At 37.1% G+C, this 18,332-nt stretch overlaps 1 protein-coding gene and 1 long non-coding RNA gene across 5 annotated transcripts; both read right to left on the minus strand.

Annotated features, from left to right (window-relative positions):
• Positions 1-163: 163 nt before the first annotated feature.
• On the minus strand, positions 164-1,766 carry LOC147516830 (uncharacterized). Its single transcript, XR_015213746.1, has 4 exons — positions 1,677-1,766; positions 1,408-1,444; positions 659-769; positions 164-326 (listed from the first exon to the last, which is right to left on the minus strand). It is a non-coding gene; the product is annotated as an uncharacterized LOC147516830 (long non-coding RNA).
• An 11,454-nt stretch (positions 1,767-13,220) lies between these two features.
• Positions 13,221-17,523, minus strand: LOC147516831 (uncharacterized). 4 transcript variants are annotated; one of them, XM_086589320.1, is made up of 6 exons: positions 17,039-17,368; positions 16,092-16,237; positions 15,644-15,872; positions 14,902-15,035; positions 13,922-14,750; positions 13,221-13,515 (listed from the first exon to the last, which is right to left on the minus strand). In XM_086589320.1, exons 2-5 carry the CDS (start codon positions 16,215-16,217, stop codon positions 13,929-13,931), a joined length of 1,311 nt encoding a protein of 436 aa, XP_086445446.1. In that variant the 5' UTR covers positions 16,218-16,237; positions 17,039-17,368; the 3' UTR covers positions 13,221-13,515; positions 13,922-13,928. The 4 variants fall into 4 exon arrangements, with proteins under 4 accessions (XP_086445446.1, XP_086445445.1, XP_086445444.1 ...); XM_086589318.1 differs by lacking the exon at positions 17,039-17,368 and adding an exon at positions 17,390-17,523 and having other exon boundaries at positions 13,377-13,515; XM_086589319.1 differs by lacking the exon at positions 17,039-17,368 and having other exon boundaries at positions 13,926-14,750; positions 16,092-16,366.
• Between the last annotated feature and the right edge of the window lie 809 nt (positions 17,524-18,332).

Below are 18,332 nucleotides of genomic sequence, written 5' to 3' on the forward strand. Positions count from 1 at the left end.
TGCTAATGTCCGCATGGGGTTATGTGACTTGTATCAGTGGTAGAAATCCAAATGTGCTAAAGACAATAAACATATTCTATATACCATTGAAGATAATATGGTATAAGTCGAGGTATTGATATAGTATGAATTAAGGATGTGTTATAGGAACTCATTACTTTAAAATATTTCATAAATGTATACAGCCAATTGTTCTATTTTTTTTCTTCAAAGTAGCAATAAATCCTAATTGACATAAAGTGTTGCTCTGAAAAATATCCATAAGAGATTTTACCTTGTTGCTCTGAAAAATGCCCAAACAAATAACACTCATAGTCATATGGAATCTACAAAATAGGTGTAAACTGATCAGATGAGATATGGAACTGTGATCGTTTAACAACTGTACAACATGCCTGAAATTATTATATAGCTCAACCTTAGATTGAATTTCTTCAGAGCAACAATTGTTCTCATTTGAAATTAATAAAAAAGAATTTCATCAATTAAAATAAAAGTACATTCTCAAACTATAATCCTGACAAAATCCATGTTGATCCACTACATATGTAGTAAGCTTTTAATTCCAAAATGATTTGCGAAAAAATCTAACAAATTTAGGTAACCAAATTTTGTTTGTCTCGCAATTGGTGATCCATATTAAGCTTCAAAATGATACCTTGAATGCATGTCGTGCTTAGGAAGCAATGAGTTCCAAAGCCCTCTGTCACAAAGACCTTTTGAATATAAAGGAGTCATTCTATTTCCATCCTTTCTTGTAGTCACAAACCTAAACAGATAAAAAGAAAATGGAACTACATAATTATATAAGAGAAGGGTGCAAGAAATGGTGTCAATAGTGCATTGCAGATTATAACAACAAAAAAACAGCAAAACAACATTGAAATTCATAACTTAAAGAGGGAAATTAGTCCAAAATCAGCCCCAAGCCTTGCGCCTCAAAGAATAGATGGAATGGAAAACACGAAGCAACCTATACTAAATATAGTAATCATTGGAATCATTGTCTACTTTAAACCAATTACAGATATAGGTACACTTCGATCACTTGAACGATATTATAGGCAACGCGCTTAATCAACATTTATTTGTGGTGCACAGTGAAAAACTAACATAAATGTTAGTTGAGTTGAGGAAAAGGAGAATTCCAGATTGTATATCAGAAAACAATTAGAAACTTGAACTTTATGGAGACCACATAATGTTTTGACAGGAAAGTTACTGGTTTTCTTTGGTTATTGTAACCAAAAAAGAAAAGACTGGGTAATTTTTTTGCTTCCTCTCTAAGCGATTGTACCAATCCAAATACAAAAGGGAGTGCAAAATTAAATTAGAGAGGAAACTTAAAATTAAATTGGAAAAATAAAGGAACTAACACAAAGGGGAAAAAGAAAAGAATAAACTTACCCTGTAAACGTGAGTGCGGAAAGGATAGGTGAGACACCTGCAAAAAGAGAGAAAAAAAATGAGAGTTCTAGATTGAGATGAATAGATGCACCGGAGAAAAATATTTCAAAAATTATAAAACAAAGAAGCTAGCATCTTAATATATTATTTCCTAAGAGAGGTCAAAACAAATATGAACCGTCCATAACAAAAATATAATCAGACCTTCATACAATAGCTACAAAAGCTTCATAGAAAATCCAAAAGAAATCAAAAGGGTCTAGAGATACCTGAAGAGGAAGAAGGAAGAGGAGATTAGTTTGTAGACAAATAGGCTCGAGAAGTCTTACGAGGGAAAACAAATTGAAACGGTCGAGAAGTAAATGTAAACTTTTGAAGCAAGCGTTATGTGCCGTGATTTCTTCTTTTCTGATAGGCGTTGAAAATCAAATGGTTTAATGGGCTTTTAATTGACGTGACTTACAAAAAAAAAGCCCTTTCCGTTTTACTTTGTTTTAATTTTATATATTAAATGCTATTTATGAGCTATTTTGTGATCTCTGGATTTGCATGGACATAAAACAAATTAATTAGAACACAAAAACGTCCAATGTATGTATGCAATGAACACAAATTAATTACGTTTTTTTATTTTTAGCCTACTAAATTTTGATTAATTAAAATATTAATTACTTAGGCATCCAATGTATAACCAATGTATGCATTGAACACAAATTCTTTTTAATTAATTAAAATATTGATTATGTTAGGCATCCAATGTATGCATTGAATTTGTATTTAAAAACTCTCTCTATACAAATCCCCACGCATATCTAACTTAGATCCCCATGAAATCCCCATCACTCTTTGTCTTGCCATTTTGTTTTATTATAATAGATGTTTGAATCATTTATTATTTTCCCAATTTTTCAACGCTTTAAGTAGTCATTTGTACTTTGTCTATTATGTATTAATTGGTAGCTCTATCTCTGATTGCTCCTGCAGCAATAAGAAATCCCCTTGAATTTCTTAGTACAAACCCATAAGTAGCAGTTGAATCAAGTTTTGTAAAGATTGCGTCCACATTAAGCTTAAAACAATTTTTGTATGGCGGTGTCCAATTGATATAGATTGACTCCTTTTGAACCTGCAAGTTAGTTTTCATCTTTTTCCTCTTCGAAAAATTTATTAAACCCTTACTGAAAATTTAGTTTAAAAAAACTTGGTTTCCTTTTTTTATGATATACATCACTTCTTTCTAACCAGATTCGCCAGTAAAAAGATAAACACAATTTCTTCCATTTGTTTTTTTTTTTTATTGGCCAGTGTTTTGGTGGATTAAACCGCATATCATAAGCCATAAAGTAACCTACAAATGCTAAAAATGAGTTAATATGAACGACCAAGGAGTAGCATACCATAGAGACTATGTGAATGAACAACTTAGAAGCAAGTTTTATAAGGAACATAGATGATTTGGGCCAGATGGTCTTTCGTTGGGATCATATTGTTATAACACTTCCAAGCAAAGAGGGCAGCTCTAGGTTGGTTGTCATTTTGCCATAAACAAAGATTTGTTCTGTTTGTAGCCACGAACATACTTGGATGTAATGCGTATCGTGCGACGCTTGGGCGTAACTTGTCCCAAGCAAACCTGTTATTTGAGTGAGCAGTGCGAGCTAGTGGTGTTTTAGTTAACAGTAATCAAATCACAATTGTACATAGTGAGCGGAAGCAGTTCATAAGAAGTCAACATTTTATAAGAAGTCATCAAATAACTTTCATTCAAGTAATCAACAATAGAATTGTAGCAAGCGAATGCAACAATCTTGGTTGTAGAGAATGCTTACTATTCCCCTACATATATGTCAAAACTATTTTTTCCATCCAATCAAATTAAAAGGGAGTCATGTTGAAACTTCAACCAGGCATAACTCCTAACTCGATGCTCCAATTTGTACGTTCGACCACTCTATTTGGGGAGTCTCGAAACGTACTAAAAGATGGAAATAAATTTGGGAGTATGCGAGAAGGGTTGAACCTCCAAAATGGCATATATCTGCCTAATGTCATTTGGAACTAACGGTTCAGATTCTAGTTTCAACATATAGTTGACGTATATATACTAATTATATTACTATTACAATTGTACATTCGTTACACTAGGGAGATTGATCAATGAGAACATGATATATTGATTTTACATTATGTTCACCTTTCCTAGTATTATTCCACTTAAGAGTATCTTCTAAATGTCTTCTTGATAGGAATATATTTTGTATCTGCATGTCAAAAAGCTTATTATGGATATCCACTTTAATTTCCAATAACAATAACTAGTACAAGGATTTATAAGGTTAGAAACAGTAGTATAAGATGGATTAATAAAGTTTGAATCCAAAACTTTTCCTTCATGTAGTCCTAGTCCCATTCCAATCACCTTTCCTGTTTTGAAGTGCCAAATAGATATGGACGACACAATTTATGGCGTCCGTCCATTAGTTTGTAACTTAAGTTGAAATTGTTTTGGACAGATGGTACAATTTCTACCACCCGTTGAAATTTAACACACGGACGACAAAAATTATGTCGTTTGCCTCCCGAAACTTAATTATGGTAGTTGCTAAACAAGGCCACAAATTTGTCCGGATTTATCACACAAGCCAAATTTAAGACCTTTTTAGCAGTTCCATTGGAATGGTTATTTGGTGTTTGGAGTGCGGTGTTATATATATGGCTTTTAGCAGCCCCATATAGCACCTCATTGGATTTGTTCTTATACAACATTGTCAACATCTTCTATTCGCTTTAGATGAACCATGCATGGTCCTAATACTGACCACACAAAGAAATTTCTTATAGTCCATTTCAACCATCTGCAATTTTTGCTAAATGGTTTTTGTGTTGGTGACATGAAACTATCTGCAAATTGTGGTCCCTTTTACCTTCCATGGGAGCATGGTGTCCAACGTTAACAGCTGATGGCGACACTTACGTCAGCAAGAAAGGCAACGCGTCTAAATGCCAAATCTAGAAAAAGAACTTACGGTCCTAGAGTTTTGAAGTATCGATGATGAAAATTTCCGAATCACTGATGTGACACGAGTAATTTTATTTTATTTTTATTTTGTTCACTTGTTATTATATTCAACTATTTTACAATCGCGTGCAAACATTTCGGTTTAACTTGAATTAGCACACTTCTTATTTAACACAATTTTTCTCATTCTAATAGGTATATTCAAATATTGTCCAATTTACTAACCAATACGAGTACTCTTTTTTTTTAAAAAAAAAAGTTGATGGGTTGGGCAGACCCTAACCTGTATTAGAACTTTAATTAGTACAATAGATTATACTTTATCCTTCTCGACAAAAATATTCAGTCTACTGCCTAGAGGAGGTATAAAGAACTGGCAAGGCTGATTACAAGAGGATAAAGATGCTAAATAATCAACACATCTATTAGTTTCTCTATACACACGATTGAAGCTAATTCTCTCAAATCTAGAAGCCATTTGCCTAATGCATGTTACTAAGTTAACACAATACTATGGTGGTTTCTCTATATCATTGATAGCCATAATAGCTCTCATAGAATTAGATTCAAAACTTCCACTCGAGTCACTTCCACAAGCAAGCATCCTTGTAGCCCTGCTTCTATCCCTTTCAATTCCTGGACCAATACTGACTTCTGGTCATATATATGACCCCATATAGCCCATCTTTACATCTCCATTCGAGTTCCTTATCACTCCTCCATAGCTTCATTTCCCCAATTCTAATGACCCCCCGCCATTTACCTTTACATTTTCATTCAATGGTGGTATCTATGTGCATTCAATTGGAGGTTTATGTGTCAGCTCAATCTCCATACCAATTTTGTCCAGTAAAATGTTTGCCTTGATTGAGTGCTCGAGAGTGGTAAACCTTGTTTATATATAGTCTTTTGTCTCATTTATAAGTTTACTCCTCACCGTCTCCCATCTCTGCTGCTTGTTATAGAAAATTCACTTGAATGCACTTGTTTAGATCATTGTCCAATATTCCAATTCACTCCCACTCTAAGGAATTTGAAAATAATAATTCATTCCAACGCAAAAGGTTTACTTTCAGACAGGTATACTAGTATCAAATTATGGTTGTGGGGTTAGTTATTGGACAACATAAGGCAATTCAAGAAGAGCATATCTAAATTAATTATTACCTGTATGGGAAGTAAGTTCATGACTTGTTTAAATCTTTTTTACAAAGCACCGTGACAAATTAAATATATCCTACAGACTGCAGCGAACCATTATTTATGCATCTGTTTTTGCTAGGTAAGTACAATTTATATTAAAAAGAAGAAAGGAAAACAAATGGTCTGAGGAGGTAGCGCCTGCAGTTAGGGTCGGCTATGAGTAGGCAGCATAGGCCACCACCTAGGGACACAACTTATTGCTAATATTTAGAGCCCTCAATGGGCTACACACCGACTACCCATGTCCATATTATTATTATTTTTTTAAGTCTTTTAGACCCATTTCTTTAAGGTTTAAAATCCTTGGTGAAACAAAAGAAACAAAATTATGGTTAAGGCAGGTAAGCCCCCCTTTTTTTTTCTAAGAAAAACAGGCCCATTTTGTGGAGGCTTGCCCCAGGGCCACCCAAACCTCAAGCTGGCCCTGCATGCAGTCCCTCCTCAGTTACAAGCTAAAAGATGTTGACTAAGAAAGACAAACATTTACATGCGTATCGTTACAAAATTGCTCAAATCTATTGTAAGGCAGCTCCCAAATAAGATAAATATGGGGCTTGCCTTCATACAAGACAGTCTCATCTTGTTGCAGATTATGAGCTCCAGCTTTAGCAAGGATGTCTGCGGACACAGTGCATTGGTCCTCAAATATGATATGTCGATCATTTCCTATTTACACACTCTCCATCTTGCTTGCGAGTGTGATGCGATATTGCCTGATACAAAGTTGGCTACGGCTGCAGGCATAATAGTGATTTCCACCCCTTCAACAATAGCTTGGCATTGTTGTTAGTCTAAATGTCAATTCCTCTGTGCAAGGTGAGAAGGAAGTTTCCATTCGAATCTCTACAGCATACCCCAATTGAAGGTCCTGGATTACCGAATGCATCTCATAGACTTGTTAGAGTTATCCGTCACATGAAAATGAGGAAGAAGAGAAATCAGTTATGCGTGAAAAGGTCGAGGCGTCTTGGCTTCAGAGTTGGGCTAAACCAAAGCGTGCCAGCGCATGCTTGGTCTTGGAAGTCACGAACAAGGTTGTTGAGGGCGCATTTCGACATGGCCTTGCCGGCGGCGCCAGCATTGCGCCTATATTTGGGATTTCTAATTCGCTACAGTAATTGCGAAATTGAAAGGGTAGTATAAAACCCAAAATAAGGTTTTGGAAAACCTAAGCAACACAATTGAAACCCAATTTTGAGAGCAATCAAGATTGAGAGAAAACCCTTGCATCCAGAAAAGCTTGTAAGGAGAGAGGAGTGATCTAATAAGATAAGAGACTGAAATGAGTGATTGTAATCTTCTTTCCCATTTTATAAAAAGATTAGCTCTTGTGGAAGTAGACATCATTGGCCGAACCACGGTACATCTTTGTGTTATAGTATGTTTGTTCTTCTCTTTACATTATTATATGTTATTGATAGTTATTTAGAGAGTTGAGCATGCTAGATTTGTTATAGTGGATATTTAAAATTTGTCTGGATTAGTAGTTTGTTCAAGTACAAGTTATCTGTGTAGTGGGGATCGATTGATATCGGTATTAACCCCAACAAGTGGTATCGGAGCCAGGTTAGATTAACTTAGGTTATTATCCAAATTTTGCTCGAAAAGTGTTTGACGAAATTTCTGAGAGAAGATTTGAGTTGAAATAACTTGTAGAGATAGACCATTCCGTGAACACTCGCATGACTAGTCTGAATAGAGGTAACTACACCCTGTGGAAAGTTAGGATGGAAGACTTGCTCTATTGCAAAGACCTGACACAACTCATTGAAAATGGAGGAGTAAAATCGGATACAGTATCCGATGCCGATTGGAAGGCGCTTGATAAAAAAGCGATTGGGTGCATTAGACAATGGATTGACAACAATGTAATTCGCCTTGTATCCCAAGAGACCACAACTTTCAGCCTGTGGAAGACTTTAGAAGACTTTTACGAAAAGACAAGAAAGGACACACAGAATAGCTCCTGTCACTCAGAGATCCTTGTTACAGAAAATCAAGAGAGAGGCAAAAGTAGAAAACCATCTCATTCTAGAGGTGATGACAAAAGAAAATCTATGAGCGCGAGCAGACCTCCTAAGAAAGACTTGTCGTGTTCTCATTAAGGTATCTATGGCCACTTCAAGTATGAATGCATAATTTTGAAGAGGGATGAGAAGACTAGTACCGTACAAGAAGACAAGTTAGAGTTGAAAGAAAGCACCGCCAGTAGAGACTCCACAGTCATAGCTTTAGAAAGTAAAGTAGGAATTGTGTCAGATGGTGACGAGTTATGCTTGAGCACTTCAGGCCAGGGTACAGAGTGGGTGGTAGATACAGGTGTTTCTTACCACGTCACACCCTACGAGAGTTTCTTCACTAGCTACCTACAAATCGGGTGATTTTGGTGAGGTGAAGATGGGCAATAATGAAGTCTCAACGATTGTAGGCATTGGGGATGTTCATATAGAAGCCAATGTCGGCTACACCTTGACATTCAAGGATGTAAGACATGTCCCTGACATTCGGCTAAGCCTAATTTTCGCTAGGAAGTTAGATGATGATGACTTTCTAAACTCGTTTGGTAACGGGGTATGAAAACTTAGCAAAGGTTCCATTGTAGCAGCCAAAGAGAACAAAACTTGGTCTCTTTACAAGACACATACTAGTTTGTGTAAAGCAGAAGTAAATGCGGCAGAAGAAGAATCTTCCTCCAAACTATGACACAAGAGACTGTGTCATATGGGCGAAAAAGGCATGAAAGTTCTTGCCAAGCAAAATGCCTTGCTAGACATTAAAGATACACATTTAAATAGATGCACTCACTGTTTGGTATGAAAGCAACACAAGGTGTCTTTCCAAAGATTTCCGTCTCACAGATAGGACAATGTCCTTGAGCTAGTTCACACTGACTTATGTGGTCCTATGAAAGTAAAGTCCCACGGGGGAGCTTTGTACTTCTTGATTTTCATTGATGATGCGTCAAGAAAGATATGAGCATATAGTCTGAAGACCAAGGATGAAGTACTTGGCGTGTTCAAAACTTTTCATAGCATGGTGGAAAGAGAGACAGGGAAGCTTTTGAAGTGTATTCGCTCAGATAATGGGGGTAAGTACATAGGGCCGTTTGAAGAGTATTGCAAGAGTCATGAGATTTGTCATGAGCAGACCATTCCCAAGACACCGCAACAGAATGGAATAGCCGAGAGAATGAACCGGACCATTGTAGAGAGGATGAGATGCATGCTGTCTCACTCTAAGTTACCTAGAAGTTACTGGGTAAAAGCAATGCGTACAACCGTGCATGTGATCAACCAATCGCCGTCAAAGCCTCTGAATAGTAATTATCTAGAGAGAGTATGGTTAGGCAGAGATGTTGATTATGGATACTTGAGGGTATTTGGGTGCAGGGCATTTGTTCATATTCCCAAGGATGAGAGATCCAAGCTTGATGACAAAGTCAAGCAGTGCATTTTTCTGGGTTATGAAGATGAGAAGTTTGGCTACAAACTCTATGATCCGGTTAACAAGAAGGTAATCCGAAGTCGAGATGTTGTGTTCTTGGAAGACCAAACCATAACAGATTTTGAGGAGGGTGAGAAGCTACAAGCTTTCACTAATGATCTTGTTGATTCAAAACCAGAAATTCCTACTGTGGAACGTGCAGAAGGCATTGAGAATGCAGAGAACCATGGGTTTGAAGCTCATGATGGGATATAACCTATTGATATAGAAGATACAGATGAAGTGCATGAACCACCACCTGAGTAAGCAGAAGTGCATCCTCCTGAACCACAAGAAGATGGGGTAAGGAGGTCTGACAGAGAGAGACAAGCTTTAACCAGGTATCCACCACATACGTATGTTTTACTATCTGATGGTGGAGAACCTATGTATTATCAAGAGGCTTTTGAAGGTACAGACAAAGAGAAGTGGTTGAAGGTCATGCATGATGAGATAGATTCTTTGCATGAGAATCACACTTATGAGTTAGTTGAGAAACCGGACGGAAGAAAAATTCTCAAGAATAAGTGGATCTACAAAGTCAAGCATGAGGAGAATAATCCACACCCAAGGCACAAAACTCATCTTATTGTGAAGGGATTCGGTCAAAGGAAAGAGATTGACTTTGATGAAATTTTCTCTTCTGTAGTGAAGATGACTTCTATCCGAGTGGTATTGGGTCTGACCGCAAGTATGAACCTAGAGGTTGAGCAACTAGATGTTAAAACAACTTTTCTTCATGGAGACCTTGAAGAAGATGTCTACATGGACCAGCCAGAGGGAGTGAGGTCAAAGGCAAGGAGCACCTAGTATGCAAGCTAATAAAGAGCTTGTATGGGTTGAAGCAGGCACTGAGACAGTTGTACATAAAGTTTGATTCCTTTATGGTGAAGCAAGGATACAAGAAGTCTGCTTCTGATCATTGTGTGTTTGTTCAAAAATTTCTAGATGGGGCTGGGATTTCATAGTGCTCTTGTTGTATGTGGATGATATGTTGATAGTTGGCCCGAACATTAACAAGATATCCAAGCTGAAGGAAGACTTGAGTAAGTCCTTTGAGATGAAGGATTTTGGTAAAGCAAAATAAATACTTGGGATGCGGATCACTCGTGACAGAAAGAGTGGGAAGTTGTGGCTTTCTCAAGAAAGCTACATTGAGAAGGTGTTGAAGAGATTCAACATGGATCAAGCGAAGCCAGTTAGTTGTCCGCTTGGTGGCCAGTTCCGCATGACCAAAGATATGTGTAAAAAGGGTGAGCATGAGCAGAGTTAGATAGAAAAGATTCCTTATGCATCCGTAGTGGGCAGCTTGATGTATGCAATGGTGTGTACAAGACCGGATATTGCTTTCGCCGTTGGTGTTGTAAGCCGATTTCTGTCAAATCCGGGTAAGGAGTATTGGGAAGGTGCTAAGTTGCAAAAATGTGTTGCCCTCTCCACTACAGAAGCCGAGTATATTGTAGCCATTGAGTGTTGTAAAGAGATGCTATGGATGAAGAGATTCTTCGATGAACTAGGGCTAAAGCAGAAATAGTTTGTATTTCTATGTGACAGTCAGAGCGCCATCCATTTGAGCAAGAACCGAGTTTTCATTTTAGATCCAAGCACATACATGTGCGTTATCATTGAATTAGAGAAGTACTCGAAGACAAGCATTTGTGCATTGAGAAGATCCATACCGACAAGAACGGGTCGGATATGATGACCAAAGTCTTACCGAAAGATAAGTTTGATGTTTGTTGTGCTACCGCCGGAATGGTAGCACACTCCTCTTGTTGATTTGGAAATTGCATGGAGGTATCTCTCCTCATTGTTCGGGAGGGAGAGATTGTTGGAGTTATCCCTCACATGAGAATGAGGAAGAAGAGAAATCAGTTATGCGTGAAAAGGTCTGAGCGCGTGCGTGCTCAGATTGGGCTAAATCCATGGCGTGCCCGCGCCCATGTCTATATTTGGGGTTTCTAATTCGCTACAGTAACCGCGAAATTGAAAGGGCAGTATAAAACCCAAAATAAGGTTTTGGAAAACCTAAGCAACACAATAGAAACCCAATTTTGAAAGCAATCAAGATTGAGAGAAAACTCTTGCATGTAGAAAAGCTTGTAAGGAGAGAGAAGTGATCTAGTAAGGTGAGAGACTGAAAGGAGTGATTGTAATCTTCCTTCCCACTTTATAAAAAGATTAGCTCTTGTAGAAGTAGGCATCATTGGCCGAACCACGGTACATCTTTGTGTTGTGGTATGCTTGTTCTTTTATTTACATTATTATTTGTTGTTGATAGTTGTTTAGAGAGTTGGGCATACTAGATTGGTTGTAGTTGATATTTAAAATTTGTCTGGAATAGTAGTTGGTTAAATTACAAATTATCTATGTAGTGGGGATCGATTAATCCCAACCAACAATACTAACTACAAGTCTACAATCACCTTTGATCCATTATATTGATCTTAAAGTCCTTCCACAAAGTAGAGGAACGACACTGTCTTCTTTGACTTCACGACGCATTAACGCCACGAATTCCCCATCAACAATTGGTCACTTTCAGTCATTCCACATCAACGATTGGTCACTTTTAGTCCTGGCTTCATTTTAATAAATATTTTGATCAAAGCTTCCAGCAGATTTCTCAGATGATCACATTTTCCACAATAGTCTGATAGCATGTGTGATAAAAATAACTAATTTGTAATCTTGAGATTGCTAGAATTGTCTAGGCTGGTCAAGTGTGTGCTAGACTGCTAGTGTCCTCTAGAAGGAACTAACTATGGAGGTGATGGTAGCTAGCGTCCAAATTAAGTACAAAGGAGGTTAGTGAGTCGGTTGTACTTGCTCCAGTTAGTATTATTAGATGGTATTTTAAGACCAATACCTCAAGATTATTAGCCTTTTGCTTACACATGCTTGCATCTCCTTGAACTAATTTCAGTATAATGATTCCTGTGAAGTAGTTTTACAAAACATATCATGTCTACTATTTCATATTGAAAGTCACTGAACAAAGAGAAACAAACTATACCTCGCGGGCTAGCAGACTTTTGCAGTTTCAAAAACTATGGCCCCGGTAGTATCTTTGGATGGTCTAAGTACCGACTTAACTACATCGAAAGTGCAACATTCCACAATTGTTGCTGCTGCTACTAATAACGTACAAAGATTGATCATTGGAAGATCAGGCCTTCATGCCATTACTTTAGATGCGGATTTGCAAGACATGACAGACCCTAACCCCCTAAATGTCCAATAAGCAACATAATTACTTCTAAATATGCACAGCCACTATTGTGGATTCCATGCAACCAATCAGCCGACATATATAGGAAACTCATTTACCCTGCAATTTCCTTCATTTTGTTTTTCATACTATGTAGGTAAAAGACTAATCTGTTCCAATAAGGAATTAGGATATCAATGATTGCAATGTACAGAGATATTTTTGAAAAACACCATTTAACTGGGCAAATCTTATCTAGGTTGGATACGACCATAAAGTCGCAAAAGAAAGATTTTAAATTAATGTGCATTATATTGTAAATCAGAATCCTTCAGACTCTTCCCCATCTTTCCGTTGGAGTTCAGGTTTTGTGGCATCACTTTCTCATGAATGAGGAGAGTAAATAATGGAATATCAGGTTTTGTAATACGAGCCGTGAAGCAAGTATTACAAAAAGAGATCAGCCTCTACAGTTTGAGGAGGCAGATGCTATTAGTCTAAAGCTAGGGTGAGGTGTTGATGAGACCTATTTGTTGGTTGTTGGGGATCCTAGAGTTCAAATGCAGTTTAATTTAGCAGAAAGTTGGTGGTCAAAAGAGAAAGTGCTTTTGAAGGAGTTTCCCGCACTTACCAAACTATAAAACTTCAAATGGGCGGCCGGGGTTGGTTTTATATCCACCAGGGAATGACCAGACCCTAATACCTCAAACACATCAATATTAAACCAGAGGGGCAAAATCAATTAAGATTAGCTGTGCAATTGATTGTAAAATGCAGAGGCTCGGCTTCATTGGTAAAAAGAACAACAACATTGATTCAATAAGAACAAAGAAAAAACAAAACAAGCTAGTATAGCTTAAACATTTAAAACTATATATAGAAACTAAGCAATAAAAATAACAGAAATAAATCCATTTCATAGCTTTAGATTTTGCAGAACCATGTAGCACATCAACGAGGACGTTTTCCCTTGGGTGAGATTTCATTTAAAGTTAGGTAAATCAGCAAAGTTGGGAAAATAGAAAAGAACCACAAAAACAACTTTGCTCTGTCTCCATTTTAAAGTACATACATCAAACAAAATTAATGAAATGCAAGATGCAGAAGATAGAAACCACCTTGCCCCATATATCCATGGCCTCCTCCTTGCTATTTTTCCGCATATCTTGAAACAAAGAACTCCCACCATCATCTAAAGACAATATGAACTTGCAGATCAGATTTATTCACAAGGTAAAATGCACAAATATTAATCTCCTTTACTAAGAGTGTATTGAACTAAAGCACTGCATTCACAAGTTCATTTATAAAGTGAAGGAGCTGACAGCAAAACTGCATTCTTAACTCTTCATTCTATTATTAGATACTTTATTGTATCCATCATTCAAACTAGACACTCAAATATATACATACATCTTAGGCAGCAATCGACTCATCCCAGCAACAAAATTTACAACGTAAAGGGAAGGGCCAAATATGGTAGTGTTTGTCTACACCTGATGGCCAAGCTAGTATTAATGGAAGATGGCCACAAGCTTACTATATATGCAGTTTTTTAATCTCAGGCTACCCCAAAACTTTCTTAAAGTAGAACTTACCTACGTATTATATTTTCAACTCAAAAATGGCAGATTGCTTGAGAAGATCGCTACGGGCCTCTAGAAGGGCCTTAGCACCATCATTTTTAGCTTGAACCAAGGATTCCAACTCTTTCTCAGCCGACTCTACATTTTCCCTCAACTTGGACAAGCGCTCGCGAGCAGTATCCACAGCCTCCTGGTGATTCTTTAATTTCAATTCCAAACTTTCTACAGTTATTGATCGGCGCAGAAGCAAGGTCTTCAGTTGATCTACCGACTCACGAAGCCAACCAACATTGAACTTCAAAACCTCCCCAAGATTAACAACATTATCCCACTTCTCGAGAGTTTCTAGTAACAACTCACCAGCATTAACCATCTCCATTGCTTGAGCTACACTAAGGATCTCATTCAAGGCCGCAAAAAGGACCACGTTCATACTCTTCACTACTTGAGAACTTTCCAAACGGCCATAACGTAATAAAATACGATGATATATATCAGAATAACAAGGAAGCATTAATGTACCATCTTGAAAAACGGCAGAGTTTTCTATATTTTCATTTGTTCTTGTCCCTGAAGAATGCATTTCTCCTTTAACATTGACATCCTTGCTCACAAGTTGACCACCTTTATCCACTGATTCAAACGTACCCACCAATGGATCATCTCCTTGCGGGGAGCAACTATCAAGTAGTACACCCATAACCTTTTCAGTAGTGCTCTTGTTTGGAGGCACATAACAATCATCATCGTCCTCAAAACTTTCAAGTGGGTCACGAGCTGACTTCTGAGGCAATTCAATCCTTCTAGCATTACCAGCGGCACGGGCCAAGCAACGCTGTCGCTGCAAAATAAAGAAAAGAAAAAGCAGGTCACACAACAAATTAGAAACACATCTGACATAAGAAATTATTGACAACTATCCTAGAATCCTAGACCTACATTTAGAAAGATAATGCGTTAACAGGCATACAAACCAGGTCATCAACACGTACTTGAGTATAAATAGGAAGTTTTTTGGATTTCTTTGCAAAATGAGTAGCAATGTCGTTACGTGCCAATTTACGCTTAGCCCCACCAGGCAAAGAACTTGGCCTTCCTGATCCAGCCACACTAAGTGCAGATAATCCTGATGCGGTTGTTTAGAGCATATCAGCAATAGCTTGAAGCATTTTTCAAAATAAAAGGTTTCTTTTCTTTTCTTTAAATTGTCGTCCTAACAAAGAAAATACCACTACAATGTGCATATAATATTTATATGATTCTCTATAGAAGACAAAACGAGTTTATACTCCTACAATATGAAACAACGAAAAGGTATACTATACAGAACTCAAAATAACTTGACAGCAAAAGAATCTAGTGCATAGCATTTGATGTTTCAAACGAGTAAAAATAATTACTATAATAGCTTATGATAGAAGAGAAAACAACTGTGCAATGTGTCCCTTTCACACATATGATCCGTGAATTAATCTATAGCAAAATTTAAGGTGTGGAGGAAACCGTAAGCCATGCCCCACATTTCTGTCCGCCCATCCGTCTGCCACTGTATGCAATTAAAAGGGCAGGCGCTGGTGGTGGACCTTGGGAACAGACATGAGCCTAGGACGTCCAAAGCCGAGGAGCAAGGGTGAGCGCTTAGAGTCTAGGCGATGTTGCCAAGCATGCTATTAACTGCAAAGCTACTAGATTTTTGGAGTAACAAGCACTCAAGCAGATACTTCCGACCATTACCTCGAAATATTTGAACCCGGAAGTCTGATGCATCCACAAGTTCAAATGCACAATAATCTCCCATCTTAAGGGCGTTATCAAGTGCAAAGGGTTTCCAACCAGAACTTATTACTCGCATAGTCGAGCCGTAGTAGAACTTAACTTTCCACATCTTTCCTTCTTGATTTCGGATGCTGAAATATCTTGTTATGCAAGGAAGATGGGCCTTTGCGAATCGACCTGGTATATTCTGCACAACCAATATTTAGTCACAGAGATATATATAATATAAATAGACGTTAGGCCAAGTAAATACTGTAGCCATTAGCAACTAAAAACTAACAGTTAAAGATAATATAGTTGCATTTAAAATCCACCAGTGAAGTCGAGGATCAAACATATATGGCTAATCAATAAAAAATTTATCTCATGGATGTACCATAGAATAAAAATATGCATCAAAACTCACCACAACAAATGGGTGAGAAAAACTAGATTTTGCGATTTTAACTACAAAATGCGGAAAAGTGGAGGTGAAAGAGTCTATTGGAACTTTTTCTCCCATTTCCCTAGCTATCATAAGCTTATCTGGCATCAGCAATTATTTTTCAAGTCCTGCATCAAAAAGAAATGGTAAGTAGAAGTTTGTGGCCAGGTAGGGGAATAATTAATGACAAACAGAGTCCAACCACAAGTAAAGTAAGATTTTGGTTTTTTTTCGATAATCTAAGGTAACATTTTCAAAATACAAGTTAAAGTGGATTTTCAAAAATGGTTCTGATCGGAATTATAAAAGAGACTCTATTGTTAGCTTTTTTAGTCTATGGGGTGAAATGCATGCTTCCAGTTCCAAATTTTATCCAAAATTTTCACTCATTCCTTTGATTTCATTATTTCGTGGTTGGCTCAGTTTCTGAAAATTTTGACAACTCAAAAATCGGAACTCAGCCGACCATGTGAGGAACAACTTCCAACAAATCCAAGCAAACCAACCAAACAATCCAATTAACCAATAAGAAAATACCAAACAACAACCGATCAATGTCTCAAACCAACAATTATTTGTTGTGCCCCGACACCGAGTGAGGCACTAAGCTCTTAACAAATAAGCAAGCAGATGTTTAATTGGTAAAATCTTTAGGTGATGGTGTCTGGGGTTCAAACCACAGCAGAGTTTACTGATCTCATTTAATATAGTACCACTATGTAGAATTACAAGAGAGAATGGATGATAGATTTCATTCACTATAATATTCTTTATAGATAGAAATACAAATACATAGAGAAGAAACTAACTTGGTAATTTGTATAAAAAAAAAAAAAAAAAAAAAAAAAAAAAAAACTAAACTCTCAACAAAAAAACAGATATTAGTAGCGAAAAAACAGATATATAACGGTAGATAAATAAAATGAAACCTTGTTACAAAGGCAATCAACCAAGCAGAAGAAGAGACCAAATTTTTTAAAGTGGCGCCAACAAAAGAGAATCAATTCCGATAGATAAAACGAGATTACAAATCACACACCAAGATCCAATCATTTGAATAGAACTCAAATTCTCTTTCACAACATTCTACAGAATTATTTTTCTAACCAACAATGGGCTAATCTATGGGTGTTTATAGAAATTAGAAACTCTTACATACAAAACAACTGTGTTTAGTTTCCTAATACGAGTTAAACTCCTAAAAACCGTGTGAGAGAAGGAACTAATTTCCTAGTACAAGTTAAATTCCAAAATCGTGTAAGTTGTTTCCAAAAACAAACCAATACAAATCCAAGTCCCACGTGGTAAAAAATTCCCAGATGCTTTACATTGTCAAGGCCAAAAAACAAGTATATATATATATATATATATATAGGGTTAGGATAGAGGCACATTCACTGTAGCCACATTCTGGCCACAGTGAATGCACACCACCGATCTATCTCCAATCCAACGGACCATCTCGACCATCTCAATTCTCAACTACCAAAACGAAATTAGCGAAATTTCGGAAAAAATATTTTGGCGATCCTCCTCCTCCAAAATTAGATCGATGTTAGTGAAAAGTAAATCGACAATTTCTCATTCACCAAAATTTTCTAATGTTAGAGATGAGTTAGTTTCTAATGAAGAAAATGAAAGTGATGAGTTAGTTTCTAATGTTAGAGATGCTGATGAGGTTGATAAAGAAACTAAGCCTAGTTTGTCTGGTGAAACTGGAGATGGTGATGCTTTGGAAACTAGTCTTGGGCTTGGCAGAAGAAGTACAGTCGAGAGGAAAAAGGGAAGGGGATTTTGGATTTGAACTTGCCACCAGAAGAACAGCCAGAACCTAAACTCGGTGTATATATATATATATATATATTTTTTTTTTTGGTTTCACATTAGTGACGAAAATATTAATAAAATCCTCGTCCTCTTCTTCACTCCTAGTCCGCTAAGTTATTCACGCCCTGAAAAATGAAATGCTCCACTCTCATACTAACTATATCATTGCCCATGAGGGCGTGAGCAATGTTTTTAAGATACATAAAACTTTGAAGGATGGTTATATATATTCCTTCTATATAACCTCATGGCTCAAAAGGATTCTAGACATTCATATTTCCAATGAAGTGTCTCCTGCCTTGTTCAAGAAAGTTGGTAAATCTGTCCTCATATTTCTCATATGCCTGAGTAACCTCCAATTTTGCCAGATTGAAACATAACTATAATCAGACCTTG

The sequence above is a fragment of the Coptis chinensis genome, chromosome 2 (genome assembly GCF_015680905.1).
Source record: "Coptis chinensis isolate HL-2020 chromosome 2, ASM1568090v1, whole genome shotgun sequence".
Classification (NCBI taxonomy): Eukaryota; Viridiplantae; Streptophyta; class Magnoliopsida; order Ranunculales; family Ranunculaceae; genus Coptis; species Coptis chinensis.

What these genes read in the sequence shown, in the direction of transcription:
- LOC147516831 (XM_086589320.1), bottom strand. Translation starts at nt 16,217, where the DNA reads ATGCCAGATAAGCTTATGATAGCTAGGGAAATGGGAGAAAAAGTTCCA. An exon ending in CCGGGTTCAAATATTTCGAG is followed by an intron (nt 15,036 to 15,643) that starts GTAATGGTCGGA and finishes CAACCGCATCAG; the next exon opens with GATTATCTGCACTTAGTGTG. An exon ending in AACTTCCTATTTATACTCAA is followed by an intron (nt 14,751 to 14,901) that starts GTACGTGTTGAT and finishes TTTATTTTGCAG; the next exon opens with CGACAGCGTTGCTTGGCCCG.